The 19,131-nt window shown below is 28.7% G+C and overlaps 2 protein-coding genes across 2 annotated transcripts in view; one reads left to right on the plus strand and one right to left on the minus strand.

The window, feature by feature from the left end:
• LOC107449426 (uncharacterized) overlaps window positions 1-5,706 on the plus strand; it is a 46,646-nt gene extending 40,940 nt beyond the window's left edge. Inside the window, exons 22-26 of the mRNA XM_087159621.1 lie at window positions 923-1,205; window positions 2,753-2,922; window positions 3,901-4,009; window positions 5,260-5,425; window positions 5,499-5,706. Coding sequence (XP_087015747.1) covers window positions 923-1,205; window positions 2,753-2,922; window positions 3,901-4,009; window positions 5,260-5,425; window positions 5,499-5,675 — 905 coding nt within the window. The 3' untranslated portion in view covers window positions 5,676-5,706. The remainder of the gene's footprint in view (window positions 1-922; window positions 1,206-2,752; window positions 2,923-3,900; window positions 4,010-5,259; window positions 5,426-5,498) is intronic.
• An 892-nt stretch (window positions 5,707-6,598) lies between these two features.
• Window positions 6,599-17,663, minus strand: Rbm13 (RNA-binding motif protein 13). The gene is made up of 8 exons (XM_087159622.1): window positions 17,528-17,663; window positions 14,955-15,001; window positions 14,766-14,875; window positions 13,758-13,974; window positions 10,601-10,730; window positions 10,369-10,479; window positions 8,259-8,339; window positions 6,599-6,799 (listed from the first exon to the last, which is right to left on the minus strand). The coding sequence occupies exons 1-8, from the start codon at window positions 17,540-17,542 to the stop codon at window positions 6,659-6,661; spliced, it is 852 nt and encodes a 283-aa protein (XP_087015748.1). The 5' UTR covers window positions 17,543-17,663; the 3' UTR covers window positions 6,599-6,658.
• Window positions 17,664-19,131: the final 1,468 nt, after the last annotated feature.

Genomic DNA, 19,131 nt, shown 5'->3' on the forward strand with positions numbered 1-19,131 from the left:
GATAAAATGTTTTTAGCATATTGTTTTAGATCGTTTGAAAGACGATGCTTTTCTACCAGAATAATAGATGTTTCGTTTGAGTTTATTTTCTGATCATTAAAATGGAATGTCAAGTTGTGAAAAATGAGAATTTTCGACACTTTCTTTTTGCTTTTAATCAAAGCTCTGAGGTCATACAAGCTGCTCTTTCAACCATGATTCTCTCCATGCACAGCCCAAATGTCACAAGCTGCTCGTGACATTTTGGCTGTGCATGAAGAGAATCATGGTTGAAAGAATCGATTGTGATTGCTATGCAATTTTTTTGTTTACATAAAGGAGAAAAAGAACGTTTTTTATTTAAGATATTATGTATTAATTTGAGACCCTTTATGTATATGCTATTTTTAGCATGCATTCACCCGGAAAGTATGTATTAAAGACCATTTCGGTACACTTTGTATGTATATCATACATGAAAATCTAGTCGATATTAGGTATGAACTTTGATTTAAAGAGGAACTAATAAGCTTTACGCTTTAGGGTAACCAAACATCGTCAAATCTCCCAGTGGCGATTTTGAATATAACGATTAATATTGGTCTTAAAAAAGATACAATCCGTCAGCTTTCTCCTAACAATTTAAGATTCAAACGGCTCACATCAGTTTACAAATATACGTTATAAAAAATATGCATTGTAGGTCATAAGTTTTGAGAAATATTTGGCTTAACATATTCTAAACGTGTGGCATAGTAAATTTAAAAACGCACATTATAAAATAATTGTTTATGATTGCTTTTTGTCTTAATTATAAAGTTTACTAACTGAATTAAGAGTTAATTCGAAAATGAAATAAAATCATAAAAGCTATCAAATTCGAAAGCACTATAACAAAACAGAAATCACATAGCGATTTCATTTGTGTTTTAAATATTTACAGGAAATGCTATTGATGAAATTCTTCGAGGTCTTCTGAGCACTAGCGTGGAAGTTTTTGATCATTCCATTACATCCGAAGTCACGAATCACTTGTTTGAAGACCGAAAAGTGCCATTTTCAGGTATGGACCTCGTGTCTCTCAATCTTCAGAGAGGCAGAGATCATGGATTACAAGGTTACAACGCATACCGGGTGCTTTGTAATAAAACTAGAGCAACAACTTTTGAAGATTTATTAGAAGACATTCCTCAACACATTGTTCAAAGACTGAAAAGCGTTTATGAGTAAGTTTTGAATGAAAAAATGTTACAGTTATTGATAAAAAATAATAAATTAAGAGTTCGCTAGTTTTTATTCTAAAGGTTACTCTTACTTCTTACAGCCTTGTATTTAGATACCGTAACTTCAGTTTTGATGGCGAAAAAAACTTAAAACAGAAGAGAGAATAAAGCCAGTTCGATCCAAAATTTTGCAGGAAAATGAATTATGATGAAAATATTTAATTACCATATATTTTTAAGTAAAAGTTGAGAAAACTTGGAACTTTTTGAATACGAGATAACGGAGGTCGCATAAGACGAAAAAGTACTAAAGTACGAATTAAAACTAATTTCAGAAATAGTAATAGAATACTGTATAGCTTAATTAAATATAATGAAGCGAAATAAAACTTTCATTTACCAATTTACTTTTAAAAAAAGAGAAAAAAAAGTAATCAAAAGTTCGTGTTTAAAAGATGTCGGAAAATTAGATATGTTGCCGAAGATGGGTGTATCAAAACTAATTCTAGAAATAATAATAGAATATCGTAAAGGTTAACTAAAAATAATAACTGTAAAAAAAAATCTTTTATTTATCACTTACTTCGACAAAAAAAAAAGTTATTCTAAGTTTATATTTGAAAGATTTTGGAAAATGAAATATGCTGCAAAAAATATCAAATGTATAAGTTGAAAAAATGATACATACCGGCTTTGAATTTCGGATAAACTATTGAATATTTGGATATATACTTTTATATAAACTGTATGTTGAATTCGGCTGATTGCATGACCTTTCGTTGACTTTTAAAGAGAAAAAAAAATAAATATAAGTGTAAAGTTATGAAAGAGTTATGGAACAAGAAAGATTCTTGAAATGAGTGACTTGTCTTTCATATTGTCACATTACCTTTAAATCTCTAATCTCCTTGTCATTCAAGCTCATACGGTGGGTCTATCAGAGTTTGAAAAAAGAGGCAACAATTTTAAAAATTAATTATCCCGTTCATTTACTTAACTCTTGAAATATATCTTTCTTATTTTGCGATTAAAGTATGGATCATTTTCAGTCTATAATTATTCTAGAATCTAACTATCCAAGTCATATACGTAGCTGCATAAATTCATTGAAATGAATAAATAATAATAATAAAAAGTAATTGATAGAACTTCCAATTTTTACGTAATGTATATTTATTTCTAATATTTTGCATTTTGTAAAAGCAAATAATAATAATTATTCAATAAAAAAATTTAAAAAACAGCAAATATTTATGAATGGAAATTGCATTTGAAGTCTTGCTTTATATTGTAGAATAAAAAATCGACTTAACACTTGACTGAATTTAAAGAAAATTATAATCTCATTTTTGCTTTATTGCGATTCGATCAGCGATTAAAGACTATGGTTTATATCTTTCTTTTTTTTCACTATAGAAATAATTAAATAAAACCACATTATTTATTTATATTATTAACAATTTTTTAAAACTTTTTTGCATAAAAAATCTAATAAATAAAATTCATAATGACAATTTAATAATTAAAAAAAAGATTATTAATTTTTCCAGAAATGTAGATGACATAGATTTATTCACTGGTGGAGTGTCAGAAACTCCGATGTATGGAGCTCTTGTGGGTCCGACATTTGGATGCATCATATCAATGCAGTTTAACAACTTAAAGAAATGTGATCGCTTTTGGTATGAAACACAAGATCCCTTTCTGAGGTTTACTGATGGTAAGGAATATATATTTAATAGTTATGAAATCGAATTTCAATATTGTTCACTAACAGTGGGTACAGAATCTTAAGTCTCACATAATAAAAAGAAGAAAAAGGAAATTTTTAACAATCAATCTGAGTCTGAATGAACAAAGAGTCAACTTAGTATTTTATCTTTGAATGAATTTAAACAACATGAAGAGAACACAAATGCCACATCCAAGTGATGAAAGAGTTGACTTTTTGTTTATGAATAAAGCTAAACAATTTGAAACGAGATCAAATAATGCCACATAAATAGACATCCAAACGAAGGGTGCAAGATGTGAATAAAACTAAAAAACGTGAAAAAGCACAAAAAAGGCACATAAGCGGACATCTAAGTGAAGAAAAGTTAACTTTGCGATGTACGTTAATAAAGCTAAATAATATGCGAATATCACCAATAATGGCACTACATTCTTTAATTTGTTTTTATTTATCTAACGTGATTTTAGTTTTCACAAAATTCAATCAATTCTGATCAGCAGAAGTATGCAAATAACTTGATTTCTTGAAGAGTTTACAGTAATTGATGGACTTAAAAATGAATTTTAATGACTTGACTTTCATGTAAATCTAATTAAAATTGCAGACTTTGATCTGATACTTTAAAAGAATTGAGTCTATCATTTGAATCTAATCCACTTACTTGAGCGAAATCTGTTGATCCATTTTAACATTGGTTTTGATTGACTAAAATATTTTTGTTTTAATCACTTGTGAAATTTTAATCCTAAATAATATGACTATTCTAATGTAATTAGTGGGCACCTTGAATAGATTCTATTAGTCATTGTTTAATACATGTAATAAACAAAAAATTATTTCTCTAGTAAATTGAACAAGATTACTATTAGATTTCACAAACTAGAAACACATAAGGGGAAAAAATTCAAATACGGAATAAAATAACTTTACCAATAAACTAAAGCATGTTAATTTCATTTCTAGATCAGTTAGCTGAAATCCGCCAAACTAAAATATCCAAAGTAATTTGTGATAATGCTGATTCCATTGATACAGTCCAGATGATGGGTTTTGAGCTTCCTGATGACTTTTTGTAAGTAAATAAGATATTTATTATGTTATTTTTCCCATAAGCATGATCTTAATCTGTAAGTATTATTGTAGTAGTAATAAATTTATTCAGAAATTATTAACATTAGAGAACACCAAATAGTCCTTTTTATATTTCTAACATCTACAAATTCCAATGTTTGGAGCACTATATTTACCATATTCTGCCATTTTAAATAATAAGTTTTGAGTTCTCTGTTATTTTAGAGTTAAAATGTCCAACAGTTAACCACAAGTATTATAATGGGCCAAGTATACTGAAGTTTTTGTAGAAAACAAAATATTTAGTTTTATGACAATTTTTTTTTTCATTTGGGAAAATAACTTTCCAAATAACAAAACGAAGTGGATTAAAATTGTTATATTTTATTAATTATTAAAATTACATGAAGGCATAGCTCAAATCCTGAACTTTTTATAAGCCCCTGGTATTCATTTTAGTCTACAAAACACATGCACATCTACAAAATTTCAGAGATCGAGCAGGACACCAAAAATCTCAAAATTTTACAAACTCTGCCAAGCACTTTAGTATTGAAAATAAATTTTCCACATCCAAATATCCTTATGAATGTATATTTAATAACCGTCGTTGAATAGCCGACCCAATTTTGGGGTTCCAATGCTCAACTCCGTAGTCTTGTAACTTTGAACCCAATCCAGAAGACAAGGGAACTCCTGGATCAAATATTGGGAGAATTTACCTGCGTGGAGGACTTTTTTAATAGAACGAACCAGCATTCGCATGACATGGAGAGCAAAACCAAGAAAACGTCCCATAGTTAGCCCAATGACAAGGGGACTCTAACCCATGATCTGTCTACCACTGAGGATATTTTACGTCACCACTGAGGTAGGTGCGAAATTCGTATCGATCAGCCATCACTGGGATTCGAACCCGGTTCACTTATGAATGTATATTAATGAAAATATGAATGTACCAAAAAAATTGACATATCAACAATTTCATTTTAAGTATAAATCAGAAATATTTGGGATTATCTGCAAGCGTATAGATTTCAACATGTTACTTTAAAATGATGCCGTGTTTATTTTCCAATTGCATTTTCAGTTTTTATATTTTTTTTAACTATTTGTACATTAATAAAATTTGTCAAAATGCAGAAAATAAGAACACAGCAATTTTCCATTCTTTAACATTAAGACACCAGTTTTAATATATCATTATTATTTATTAACCTAATGTATACTTAATGTCTCATTGTTTCTTAGAAATCCAAGAATGTCATGCAAAAGTCTTCCATCCATAAATTTAAGACTCTGGAAAGAAACAAACTCTTGTAATTATGAAGTCCAATCAAATGATATCGTCAGTATTCCTACAGGTCACACGCATCGAATTTCTCCTTGTATCACTTGTTCTTGTACTAAAGAAGGGGTAAGAAACGCATCCACAAATTATCGAAATGAAGCAAAATTTCTGAGACTAATAATTCCTTTTGTTATTTCAGATGGTTTGCCAATCTATGAAGATATCAAATTGTTTTCAACTTGCATCTACATACACAAGGGAACGAATCCTTGAAGATGATGTTTGTAAAGTACAGTGTGCTTTTGCATTTAGAACATATCCGCAATTTGAATCAAGTGTCAATAACGTATTAGGATTCACCATAAGCAATAATTAATCTAAGTGAGACTATGATAGATACAAAAGACGAAGAAAAAAAAAACATAGTAAATGTTGTGTTGTACATTTTCACTGATGTTATAAATAAAATATTTTCCTTTTTTTATAATCTATATATATTTTTTAAATCTACAGGGTGCATAGTCAAATTTTTCAACAAAAAATAAGCACCTTTTAAGCACTTTTCAAGCACTCAAAAAATATTTTAAGCACTTTGAAAAAATATTATAATTAGACAGGGTTGGCAAGTTTTTTGACATTTATTGATGGTTTTGACTGGTTTTATTTGCTTGCCAGCGACGAAATTAACCAGCGAAAGGAAATTTTCTATCGCTAATAGAGAAGAAAAAATTGACAATGCTTAGTTGGTCCCCGTAATCAGTCTGAAATGGAGAATATCTAGCAAAATACAGCACAGTTGCACACGAGAGTGCAAGAATCCAGCTCAGTATACGCAAGTGCGGTCCCGCAAGTATTTCATCAAACATGTAAAACAAATGGCATTTTCATACAATACAGACCGACGGTACACCAAAATAGATTGGGGTAGAATAAGTTGTGAAAACCTTGAATAGGACAATGCCTTTTTGCATAATTTGTGACGAAAATCAACATGGTAAAGAAAAATATCACATTTCGGAAAAGGGAAAATTAAGCACTTTTTAAAAACATCCATGGAAAAAAGCACCTTTAAGGGCTTTTAAAAAACTAAAATCGAAAATAAGCACTTTTCAAAAACGCTACGCACCCTGATCTAATTAGTTGGCACTTTTTTAAAAATTGTGCAAGCTATTTTAGACTACTATACAAACATTTTTTGATACACAGAGAAATGTAACGCTTATATGTTTATCGAAACAAACACATTCAAAGTTTGGTTTGATTTTTATATTAAAGTGAACTCTTGAAAGAAATGAAACATTTTAAGATAAAAACATGTACATAATTTATTCTTCATATTTAATAATTACAACAGTAGTGTTAGTGTGTAACTTTCTCTTTAGGTCTCGCTTGCTCATATTCAACTTCAACATATGCTTTCTTACGAAGCACTTTAGCTTTTGTTTTTCTGGGTTCTTCTTCAGAACTTGGTTCCTCTTCATCCATTGCTTCTCCAAAATCCTATTCATCAGGAAATAAAAATTTAAATAAATAACAGAAAAGCACTAATGCATAAATAATACCATAGACATTAATTAAAATTATAGATGAAAAATAATGGACTTATACCAGGATTTATTATTTAAAATCACAACTTCAATCAATTGACATGAAAAATGATTGAACTAAATGAAATTATTTTTTTAAAAGAAATCAGTCGTCCAATTTCAATGTACAAAGAATTTTATAAGGTTGTTTAAATTTTTTATTGATTTTCATAATTTTCAAACCTGTTATAAACATATTGCTACACTAATAAATTCTAATAAGTGACATTATACTCGTACTTAAAGTGTAATGAATTATAGCTCTTATTAAATGACATTTTAAAAACTATAAGATTAAGAATTGATTATGGATGGAAATTTAGATTTTTCGGAATGTATTTTAAAAACAGAACAAAAATTTAAAGCATATTTTTATATAGATATTTATCTATATAAAAATATGTTATTAAATATAAATTATTTTGCAAAAAAAATAATTAAATAAATAAAATAGTAGTAATAAAAGGTTTAAAACACAATCTTCAAAAACCTATTTTATTGAAAATATATTTCTAAATCTTAAAATATTTTAAATTTAATTAGAATGTAAAAATGCGACTTTAAAAAAATAATCAATAAGTAAATTTATATAGAAAGATTTTCTTGCCATTTCAAAAGTTTTTCTTAATAATCTGATTTCTAGGTCTAAATTTGATTTATAAGTCTTTCCACTTATCTTTGATACACAGATGGCATAGTAACTGTAACATGAAAATGGAGTACAAATTGTTAAACATTATGATACTTCAATAAAGTTGGATCAAAAAACTAATAATCACCATTTTTAATATTTTGAAAAACCAATTTGACACTTATCCCTATACAGGAGGCAAGCCTGGGGAGAGGGACAAGTTTGGTATCATCTTTTGAAAATTATTCACACACACACATACTCATGCATTTTAGATTTCTGAGCCCAGGAGTATTTCTAGAGATATTTGACAGTATTTATTCTTTTTAGATCACCTTTTAATATATTTCACATAAATCAAAACTAATTTTTAAAAAAACATAGAAAAACATAACTAATTTTAACTTAATTACTTATTTGAATGCTATTTATAACGCCTGGAAAAATGTAATTGAACTCTACACCTGAAATTTACATCTATCTTTTGTAACTTATGAATTTTAATTAAGTAACTTGGAAATATGACTGCAAATATAGTGGAATATATAAATAAGCATTTGTTGTATGAGCTATTTAGCAAAAAAATTCATTAAGCACCTATTATTTTTTAAATAGAAATTGGAAAAAAAAAAAAAACATTTCCACTTTTTACAAAAGAAACTGGATGACACTGAGCACATTTTGCAACTGAATATGTCATAGTGTTATGCAAAACATGTATGAAAGTAATCTAATCATTTACTTCTATATCAGACAGATCACTTTCTTCAAAATCTTCCGCAGCTACATACTGCCTCTCACCCACACCTTCTTCTTCTTCCTCCTAAAAATAAATAAATTTAGAACATCATAAAATATTAAATATTTTGAGTTATTTAACATTTATTTATTAAAACATTTTATTTGTTTGCTGCTAAAAGTGATCAAGTCATAACATTAACAACATGCTGGGAAAATTATAACACTGGTCTTTAATGAGGAGTACTTTATTTTGATTGAATTCTATACGTTTGTTTTGCTAAGCGGAGATTTAAAAATATTAGTGCAACTTCATATATAGTGTAGCCCCGCCCACTTAAGAAGTATTGCTTCCTTTAATTACCTAATTCTAATATTATTAAATTCATTTCAAAATAAGTGAATTAACTTCATTCTAATATTATTAAATTGACTTTAAAATAAGCGAACTTACTTTAAAATAAGTGTATACAACAAATAAAAATCACCAATGAATGGAAGAAAATTAAAAATCCAAATGGTCACCCTCCCAAGCACTGTCCGCGCTCGATGATGCATCACTTCATTTATCGTTAAGTCGAACTTTTATATTGAGTTCTAAGTTTTTAAAATAATGTTTGAAAACTCAATAATTCACCATTCAAATTGAAAAAAAAAAAGGAAAATAATTTATGTTTAAGAATCTTTAATAAAGAATCTTGTTCTTACACTTAAATTACAAAATATGGCAAATTTTAGAATATCTCTTTGTATCTCTTGAAGCATTTGTAGTGTATCTACCACTACAAACATATAATTCCAATTCACTAGTATATAAGACATGTTCACTCGATTTCTATGGTTTCATAGATGAAGGTTGACATTGTCAATAACTACCATCCCTACACATTGTTATGTTTTTAAAATCTTTACTAGAAATTTTTTAGTTTTCCCATTATACATATATAAGTCTATTATTGTGATTTAATCAGTTTTGACAATATAATCGACACATACAAAATTTACACAATGAATCCTCTTAAGATAATATCAATTTTTCATTCTTGACCTGTTTTTTTCCCATTTTTTTTTTAGGGATTTCTTTAAATACGTAAACACCAAACTAATCGTAGTATAAGACTTAATTATTTTTCCATACAAACTGGTTTTTCGTTGATAGTCAATAATGGGTTCGGTAAAAACCCAAAAATAACTGAAAATAGAAATCAAAAAACGTTACATGCAAAACACATTTTAAATAATTGAAAAAATACTTGAAATTAGAGTGAAAAAAAAATGGGTGTAAGAAGTATATATTCATAGAAAAGTAGAAACGTCTTAATAAAAACTATTGCTAGAAGATTTTTTTTAAAAATTATGTAAATTTAATCTCAATATACGGTTTTAAATCGTGTGAAGAAAAAAATTCTGATGCGAGATTTTTAAACTAAGTGAATATGAATTGTGTTGTTTAAGTTAAACTTGCGTAAATAGAGATCAGGATGCGTAATTTTAAATCATGTGAATACAGATCACAATAGATAAATTTTAATCGAATGAGAACAAATTGCTCACTGAGATTTTAAATCAAGTGAATACAAATTGCAAACATGGATATTAAATGGCATAACTGTAATTTGAATTATACTTGTATAGTTAGGAAAAAGCTTGAAAAAAGAATATTTTTTCGGGAATTCAAAACAAAGAAACTTTTCTTAAAAAGGTAGAATTTTTCTTTTTATTAAATTGAGAAAAAAAGTGAATTTCACAAAAAAGAAGGGGGAAAAAAAACTTATCCCCCAAATAAAGATACACTGCCTGGCTAAAATAATTTTACACAAATTTTCATAAGTACCACTGGTGATCAGTACAGACTAACTTAGAATTTTTCTATTCTACAAGAAATGTGTCAAAATCAGCATTTAATTTCCGTAGAACTAAGAAATTTTTGAGAAAATTAAAATATTACCAAAAGAGAACTTTCTTGTGCCTAAATGTTTTAGGTTAGGTGCAAAATCTAATAGATTATTCAAAATTTGAAAGTTTTTTCATATCTCACATAAAAAAGTACAAATGCACTTAACATAAAAAAGGAGGGTAAAATAAATAAATAATGAACTTCAATAATAACGTACCTCTAATTCTAAATCTGATACTTCCTCTTCTTCATCAATTTCACTTTCTATTTCTTCATCTTCAAGAGCCTTTTCAAAAGCTTTCTGGGGGAAATTGTAGATATCTCCATACTAAAATAAGCATATTAATTAGAAGGAGAAAAAAAACACAGGCATGACAAACAATTTCAATAAATATTTCATTAAGTAATGATGATTAAGAAAATAAAATTCTTTAAACCGAATTTCATACCAAACCAGTTTTTAGACGGTCAACAAGCTGCTGTTCAATCGCATTATCCAAGCGAGCAGCAACAAGAGCCTTTTCCTCTCTTCTTCTTTCACGACGCTCAATTTTTCTTTGGGTGGGGACCAATTCCTTTCTGCACATGAGTTACAGATATAGATTAGTATTTGAGTAAAAAACAAAGTATCATATGTTAAAACAGGTCAGTAAGTTAACATTTACCAATAATGAATGTCTATTGGTAAATTCTAAATTTAATATCAAATAAATATATTTAATTTATTGCAAATTTTAAATTTCATATGCAATAAAAAACTAACTGTGGGGTATATTTCTTCTTTAAAAATACAGTTCTTTTCAGTCTAAGAAATTTTATAATAAGAATAAAGATACACTGCTTGGCTAAAATAATTTTACACAGATTTTCATAAGTACCACTGGTGATCAGTACAGACTAACTTAGAATTTTTCTTTTCTACAAGAAATGTGTCAAAATCAGCATTTAATTTCTGTAGAACTAAGAAAATTTTGCGAAAATTTTAACACAATTTTGTTAATAAATTTTAAATTTGTTAACAAAAAATAAGCATTTTTTAAGCACTGAAATAATATTTTTTAAGAACTTCTTTACATAAAAAATTTATAATTAAGGTATGTGCACTTATATATATATTTTTTCCTATTGATTAAAGTTTTTCATTTATAAACTACCCAACAAAAATTAATAAGATGCTAAGTTTTTGATATTTTTTCCATTTAATTTCTTAAAAAATTCTTAGATTTTAAAACTTTAAAGGTATTTAGGTTATACAATTTCTGATACTTATCAATAAAGTTTATAGTTATCCGAGGTTTGATGGACTAGCAATAAATTACCATCAAATTTTTTTTATTTCTTTGAAGAACTAATGTCAGAAAAAATAGCAATTAACTTGCAACTTGACTCCATTACTTTGGTTACTACATGCAATAATTGCATAAAATTTGGCCTAGCTTAAATAATTAGACTAGCTTAAATTAAATATAAAAAGCCTAGCTTAAATAATTATGGCGATACAGACATTTTTATTAATAACTAATTTTTTGTCGTATGTTTTCTTACAATAACTGCTGAAATATTCAATAAAATTTTTAAAAAAATTTAATATAAAAAAAAAATATTATTTTTAAACTTCACTTGAAAATAATTCATAAAAAATTGCGAAAGACCTGAGCATTTAAATTAATATTTTAATATTGTCTCAACGTGAAGAAATTTTTTTATTTTAAATTCCTAGTTTGTCCATTGAATTTAAATATGTGACCTGATGATATAGTGAAACCTCAATTCAGCGGACATTCTTCGGACTGAAAAAATTGTCCGTTTATGAGAAGGGTACCCTAATAACGAAGTTAAACATTGTAAAGTTTTTTAGAATACTTTCAAGGATATAGAAATAATTAAATTATCTACAATAACTATCTACAAGGATATTTATATAAACTTTAAAAAATATTTTTTCCACGCAAAAAAAATATGGAAAAGTTTAATATAAATACATAATTCTAGATGTAGCTACAGATAAGTGAATGTAATTTTCTTGTTAGTTAGATAGATATTCAAGTTAGTCATATAATACCAAATAGGAGCTTTTAGTCCTCAGTCGGTTCCAATTATTAGGTTTACATCCCCTAACACCTACCTATTACTTAATAGGAAACACGGTTAATATTCCTACTATATGGTTATACTATAAGTAAACCTCCCACGATGCACAGAGAAAAAGCAACGCATACCCGTAGGGCATGAAGACCTACGGAGTTGATTATTTACAACTGATCATCTATCAAGTGTCTGAATAAATGTTTCACTTATATGAACAGCTCAAAGATTATATTTCTTTTTTTACCCCAGCTGTGAAATACAGTCTTCAAATTGATAAGAATATGAAAGAAATTTTAAGTGGGGAAGAAGCATTTAAGACATCATTTCAAATTAAGGGGTCTCATAACCTGTGTGGTTTAGATGAAAAGACCTCACTGTTCGAATTATTTCACAAGAGCAGTATCATTTTCTCTCCTTTCTTTGCAAAAATAATGTAAGGTGACAGGAGAAAGATGGATTATTTTGTAGTGAAATAGCTTAACTATATTTTTAGTTATGAATAAGGCAAAAAATTTACATGCTTAAAAAATGGTGAAAAGTTGCTTTTTTTTCCATTCAATTTAAAGCAGAAACAGTTTTTTCTTTTTTTCAAATTTAGAAAAAGTATGTTTTTTTTTTAATTTAGTGAAGTTTTTGTTTTCAAGTTTAGAAAAAGTCCAGTTTGAAGAGATAGATAGTAATGTTTCAGGGCAAAAATGACTGTCCGCGTACGGCAATGGGAGTGTCCACTTTGCGAAGAATGCACATAATTGTTTATTCATAGAAAATTCACAGAGAATTAAAAATATATCTGTATTGAGAGGCGTCCATAACAGGAGGTTTCACTGTATATAAAAATGGTTTATTCATGATGATTTAGTTATTGTTTTGTAAATCCATGTGGTTTAGAGATTGTATTTTCAGCCATTTCTCTAAGGTTTCTCAAATTCTGCTAGATTTCAGCTATTACGACATGCGAATTTCAAATTGAGCTATGACTATTTTGAAGCATTCTATTAGTGATGATTCCATTGTAACTTTCTCGTCGTTTAATGATAGTTTTTCTAGTAATAATGATAGTTGCCTGGTAACTGAGCAACACAACATGCAAAAACATTAATTAGTTTCCAGGCACTCAATTGCTTTTCAAAAATAAGATAATAAAAAATTGTGTTAAAATAAGATACAATTTAAATTTGTGTATAAATTTATTGAGCAACATAAACTAATTTGAATTTTTTATAAAGTAGTAATACATTTCAGCCTTAATTTCAAAAAGTATTTTGCACCCAATTGCTTAAAATGAATTTTAACATTTTATTGTCACAAAATATTAAAGTTCTTACAATAAAATTAATAATCATGCTACAAGAAGCTTTTAAACAATTTATATTTTAAATCTTACTGAGCAAGAATTTTTTTTCTCTAAACATATATATATATAAAAAAAACAGAAATAATGTTTAAATGAATTTTAGTACAGTCATACTAGCATAAATAGTAAAAAAAAAAAAAAATTTAAAAAAAACAAACACTTACTGTCTTCCCACTTTTAATCTTCTCATGCGAATCAAATATTGTATTACTTTTGTGAATCTCTGCTTGCATTTGTGACGAATAAAATGAGGCCAATAAATCAAATTTTCATCTATTTGTCCAAGGGCTTTTTCATAGTTTTTAGACAACTTAACTTTTTCCCACAGTTTTGCAGGAAAAGCAGCTCTCTCAATTGTTTTGATATACAGAAAACAAGTTCCTAAATAAGCAAAAACTTATAAATCTGTATTGTTAAAACTGAAAAATGATTAACAGAAATATTAAATGCAATGAACAGAATATTAATAACATTTTCCTATGATACTTTGTAAGATGTAATAAAATGTAATAATGCTAAGTATATAGTTTAAAGCTTGGATTTTTGTAAAAGCCTTTTTTTTTTTTTCAGTTTAAATTTCAGTAAAGAATTCTTAAATAGATGCAGTTTCTTTCTAGACTGTGTCATTAGTAATTTTATCATAGACTTTCTTTTTCAGTTTTTTTTATATTTTTAATATTAACTATTTATGCCTTGTTGTTAAAAAATTTATTTATCTCAAGAATTTAATTTTAAAGGCTCCTATTTGCGTTAATGTTTAAAGTTAGTAGGAAAAAAAATTAGAAGATTAGATGTTCCAGATAAAAATCATAACTTTAATATTGAAATCTTTTTAAAAACAATAGGACAATTAACAAAATGTTTTTGTCTTTGTAGAATATATCAATTTCAAAAAATTAAGATGAACAAGCAGGAGGAGTAGCTTACTAATTTTCTTTTTAAAAAAAAAAGAAGCAAAAACAATAAGAATGAAATAAATTTAACTATGCTTATAAGAATGCACATAAAAAAAATATTACATAAGCTTACAAAATTTTTTATAATTTGTATAAAAATTTAATGTGACAATAGTATAAAACAATAAGATATGAAATTATACTATGAAATAAAGAAAAAAGAGAAATGTACAAAAAATAAATAAATAAAAGTGAATAAACAAACATAATTGTCACCTTTTTCTTCTCTAATTGTGGCATAGTTGCTATTAGCTAATGGGCAGGAATTTCTATTACACAATCCAGTTAAGTTATATTCATTTCTACAAAACTGTTGAGTTTTGGTACTGGAAAAGGAAAATATTTTTTTTTGGTAACATAAGTATTATACATTAATAAATTTTAAGCAAAAATAGTTTAACTTACTTTATCTTATGCGAACAAAATGTTTTATTGATAATACTCCAAATAACCTGAAATAAAAATAAAAACTAAACAAACATCTTAAATAAAAGCAAATGCAAAAAACATTTTTTTCAAAATCTTAAATAAATTACAATTTTTTTTTCTTTTATCAAACACTTAAATAACTTTAGATTTTGATCTTTTATTTCATAACCGTCGTTGAGCAGCCGACCCAATTTTGGGTTTTCAATTACTAATGTTTTATCCGCCATTCCCTAAAAGTTGTCAAATTGGCAATTATTTTTGCATAGACCTTGGCACAGAAACATTCCCCAAATAATACATGCATCAGTTCCGAAATCTTCACTTCAAATGGATTATTGACCGGCTAAATTTAATCAATTATAATACAATAATTTATTATTTTTGTTTATGGGTTTATGACTACTAATGGTCAACTCCATAACATTCTAATTTTGAACCAATCTAGAAACTCCTGGATCAGTATCCCCAGAGGCCCAAAAGCAGAATATTTTCAATTGTTCTGTAACAGGACTTATTAATTTATACAAATGTTCTGCAAGCATTTCACAGCAACAAAAAAAAAGTCAACTTTACGTTAAAATACTATATTTTCATTTATAAAAATACAGGATCATACACAGATACACTACATTATTTTTTAAACCAAGGCAAACATTCTTGATTTGTTACTTTTTCAATCACTTTTGAAGTACAAAATTTTGTTTATGACGATGATGAATTATTAATATTACATGATTATTATTTAATATTAATAATTCATCAAATATTATATGAAGGTCCAAACATTAAAATAAGGACTGCCTTAATAATCTCTCAAAGGGACAAGTGCCCAGATGGTCCTCCATTTGCAAACACAAACATTCCCTGGTCTGTTGTTCCAACAACTTCTTCATCTCGAAAGCATTTGGACTTTTAGAAACAATTTTGTCAATCGTGAATCCCCAAGATTCACGATTGACTCAGATAAATTGCTTCTGAAATGGGAATGGAAAATATAAAAGTCATAAACTTTATGAATTTGGAAATCTCTGAATTTACGGCTTGCTTTAGAAGCTCTTTTGATAAAAATGGTGATCGATTTCTTCTGCTGTCTGCTAAAAACTGATTACACCCATTTTATGAAAATGTTATAGCCAAAAGCTAATTCATTAATTTCCTGTAAGCCTCCGTGTCATTATGGTCTACAGAAGCATGTGTGAGATTAGGGTTGGGGGATGTTCTGCAAGACTAACAGAGGCAGGGGGGGGGGTTCGCAGGTAAACGCTGACACTTATTCAAGATACAAATTCTTGTTCAGCAGGACTTCATTTGTTCTGCGACATAGGTCACAGTTTTAGGCACTTTCTGCTTCTGGGCTCAGAGGTATGATTTGTTATGGAAACATGGAGAACTTTGTGACTCAACAAATCAACAGATTTAACGAGCATGAGTCACCATTTACTACACAGGAAGGCTTTGGCCAGAAGGGATTGAACCCACGACCTCTTGGACATGGGCCCAGTGCCCAATCAACCAGGCTACACCGGCCCTGGCCATAATATAAGGTGAAAAAGTTGATTAATACGATGAAAACTGAAAAATACATTAAATAACTCACGGAAAGTGTAGAGAACTAAATAAATATTACAGCAAATTTACGTGGATTTAAAAAACCAGTTAAAAATCGTATTTGTTTACAGTTTTCTGGAATAAAGATGAAGAGCACAGTTGAGAGGTGTAAAAGTGTCACAAGGAAGTAAGTAATCTAACACTTTCTTGTAACAATTTTCTCAAGCAAATTCTTAATGCTTATGTGTGCAAGATTCGTTAATAATCTAACCTATGGAAAATAAACAAGATAGTTTATTGTAGAGGAAAATAATTTTTCCAAGATTTTTAAGAAATTTTCAGTAAAACACTGAGTCAATTAATTACATAACTATACTTATTTAGAAAGGAATTGTAATGAAGTAATATTTTTTCTCAGTACATTTTCACCGCATACTTCTAATATTCTTGTTTAATAATATCTTTCAAAGCAGGGGTCTGTCCAGGCCGAATTTACTACCGTTTAGCGGTACCTTCACAAATTCAATTTTAGGTAAAACGGTAGTTTCACAAATTCAACTTTAGGAAAAACGGTATTTTCACAAAATACTTTTTCTTAAAATTTTATTTTTGTCTCCCTTAAGAAACGATAAATCTATATTTTTACCATGTTTTAGTGTTGACTTTTTAATATAATTTTTAATTTTTCACAAATTATGTCAACATTTTCACAAAATAGGTACTTTTAAAAAAAACCTAGACAGACCCCTGCAAAGTTTATTATATTTATATAGTTTGCAATATATAAAGTTCTGCATAGACCAGTTTATATTAAACAAAAACTTTAGACCTGGAAATTGTTATAACATCGCTGATTTCTTAGATTTAACAAATAAAACTAATTTATTTTCAATCAAAGCACAAACGTATCACAAATGAAAATTATATGATAGTGTATTAGAATATTTTATTTTACCTCAAAAATGATCTAGAAACAAAGTAAAATGTTTAATTATACTTACATCATCATTCTGCATGTTTAAATAATTTTAATAGTATATAAAATTAAATTAGCGAAACACGTTTTCAACATCAACACACTTAGCACGGGAAAAAGAAAATAAACATATGCTTGTTGCCATTAGTAATGCTCAAATCGTTGATTGGCGATCGAAATGGGCTGCAGGTGGCGTAGAGCAGAACTCTTTTCCTATGGCAACACTTCACATGCTTTCCCCATTAGCGTGTGGAAAGTCATAGAGGAAGGAAGTACGTTAGTTTCTCTCTGGATTTTCATATAGATTAAAATCTTTTAACTTGAGAAACTATATGGAACTGAAAACTACATTAAACATAGTTCTAAAGAAAAGTATCATAGAAATTTTAAGAAATATTTTTATTACATAAAAAGGAAAAATATTAAGAAAAGGGAAAATATCGTAGTACATTCCTATACAACTGAAAAAAGGAGGAGAAGGAAGGGAGAAGGGCTAAAGGCATGAAACCGGTCTCTCCCCAGATGGCGTATTCGAGTGTTGCGATCGCGAATACAAGCCAAATTCCTTTCGGTTCTTACATTTCTTTTCAAGGGTAATTCTCACTAAAAGCAATCTCCCGTCGTTTACGAGCGTAAATTTAATGGGCGAGTTCTCTATGAGTGAAAAACTTGCTTATACAGCATTTTCTTTGTATGTGAAACCAGATTCTTTCAGGAGAACCTCAACGGTGCATTTAGTACGAAGAATCTCGGCCCAGAGAGCCTTTCTCAATGGGTACGATTCATACATCTCTGATCACCATACTGGAAAAATGAAGAGCATTTTGTTATAATCTATTTTAACGGAAAAACTCACGAATCTGGTTTATTTTCTCACGACAGTGATCGGTATACATGCAATGTTAACGACCCCCTTAAAACGTGGTATTCGAAAACTAAATCATCCCCACAAACTGGGCGGCAAAAAGTTTCGCGAGTCTAGAGTTATCATGCACCTTTCCGGCTTTTAAACCGGGCACATATTTCCGATTTGATTAAAAGTTGAAGCAATAAACAGAGCGTCAAACTTAAATAGTAGTAACTCTTCACGTTGCGCTAGAGCTGCACAACGGGCAATTAGCAGCGTCTAGGAAGGGATCCCTGATCCCTGAGGAGGATCCCCTAGGATCCCTGAGGATGAATTGAAGACATCCCATCATAATTATGATCCTCTGCAAAGTGGATGGCTTCTTCGCTTTGGTAGCCGAATGACCAAAGCGCAAAATTCGAGTAATTAATGGTAGAACTGTTGGACGAGGATCGATATCACACCCCTCGGTCCCATTGCAGGTCCGGTTTGGAATAAGGTGCATATGCATCGGGGATCTCGGAGACCAAAGGGCCTGTGTTTATCTGAAGACCATAAATTTTCTAATTAAGATGCTGCACATGTTTTTACTTCTGTTATAAGCGATTGCAACGCTCGAATACGCCATCTGGGGAGAAGACAGGTTTCATGCCTTTGACCCATCCCTCTCATCCTCTTTTCAGTTGTACAGGAATGTACTGCGATATTTTTCCTTTTCTTAATATTTTGCATTTTCAATTGTTAATTTTTTTTAAATTGCCATGGCGCTTTCTTTTAGAACT

This window comes from Parasteatoda tepidariorum, chromosome 3, assembly GCF_982258835.1.
Source record: "Parasteatoda tepidariorum strain Cologne lab strain chromosome 3, Ptep-v5.0, whole genome shotgun sequence".
Classification (NCBI taxonomy): domain Eukaryota; kingdom Metazoa; phylum Arthropoda; class Arachnida; order Araneae; family Theridiidae; genus Parasteatoda; species Parasteatoda tepidariorum.

Bases quoted from the DNA above. Each gene is read 5' to 3' on its own strand.
- Rbm13 (XM_087159622.1), bottom strand. The intron at 14,876-14,954 runs GTAAGTTAAACT...TTCCTTTTCCAG, and splicing joins TTTTGTTCGCATAAGATAAA to TACCAAAACTCAACAGTTTT. The intron at 10,480-10,600 runs GTATGAAATTCG...TGCTTATTTTAG, and splicing joins ACCGTCTAAAAACTGGTTTG to TATGGAGATATCTACAATTT.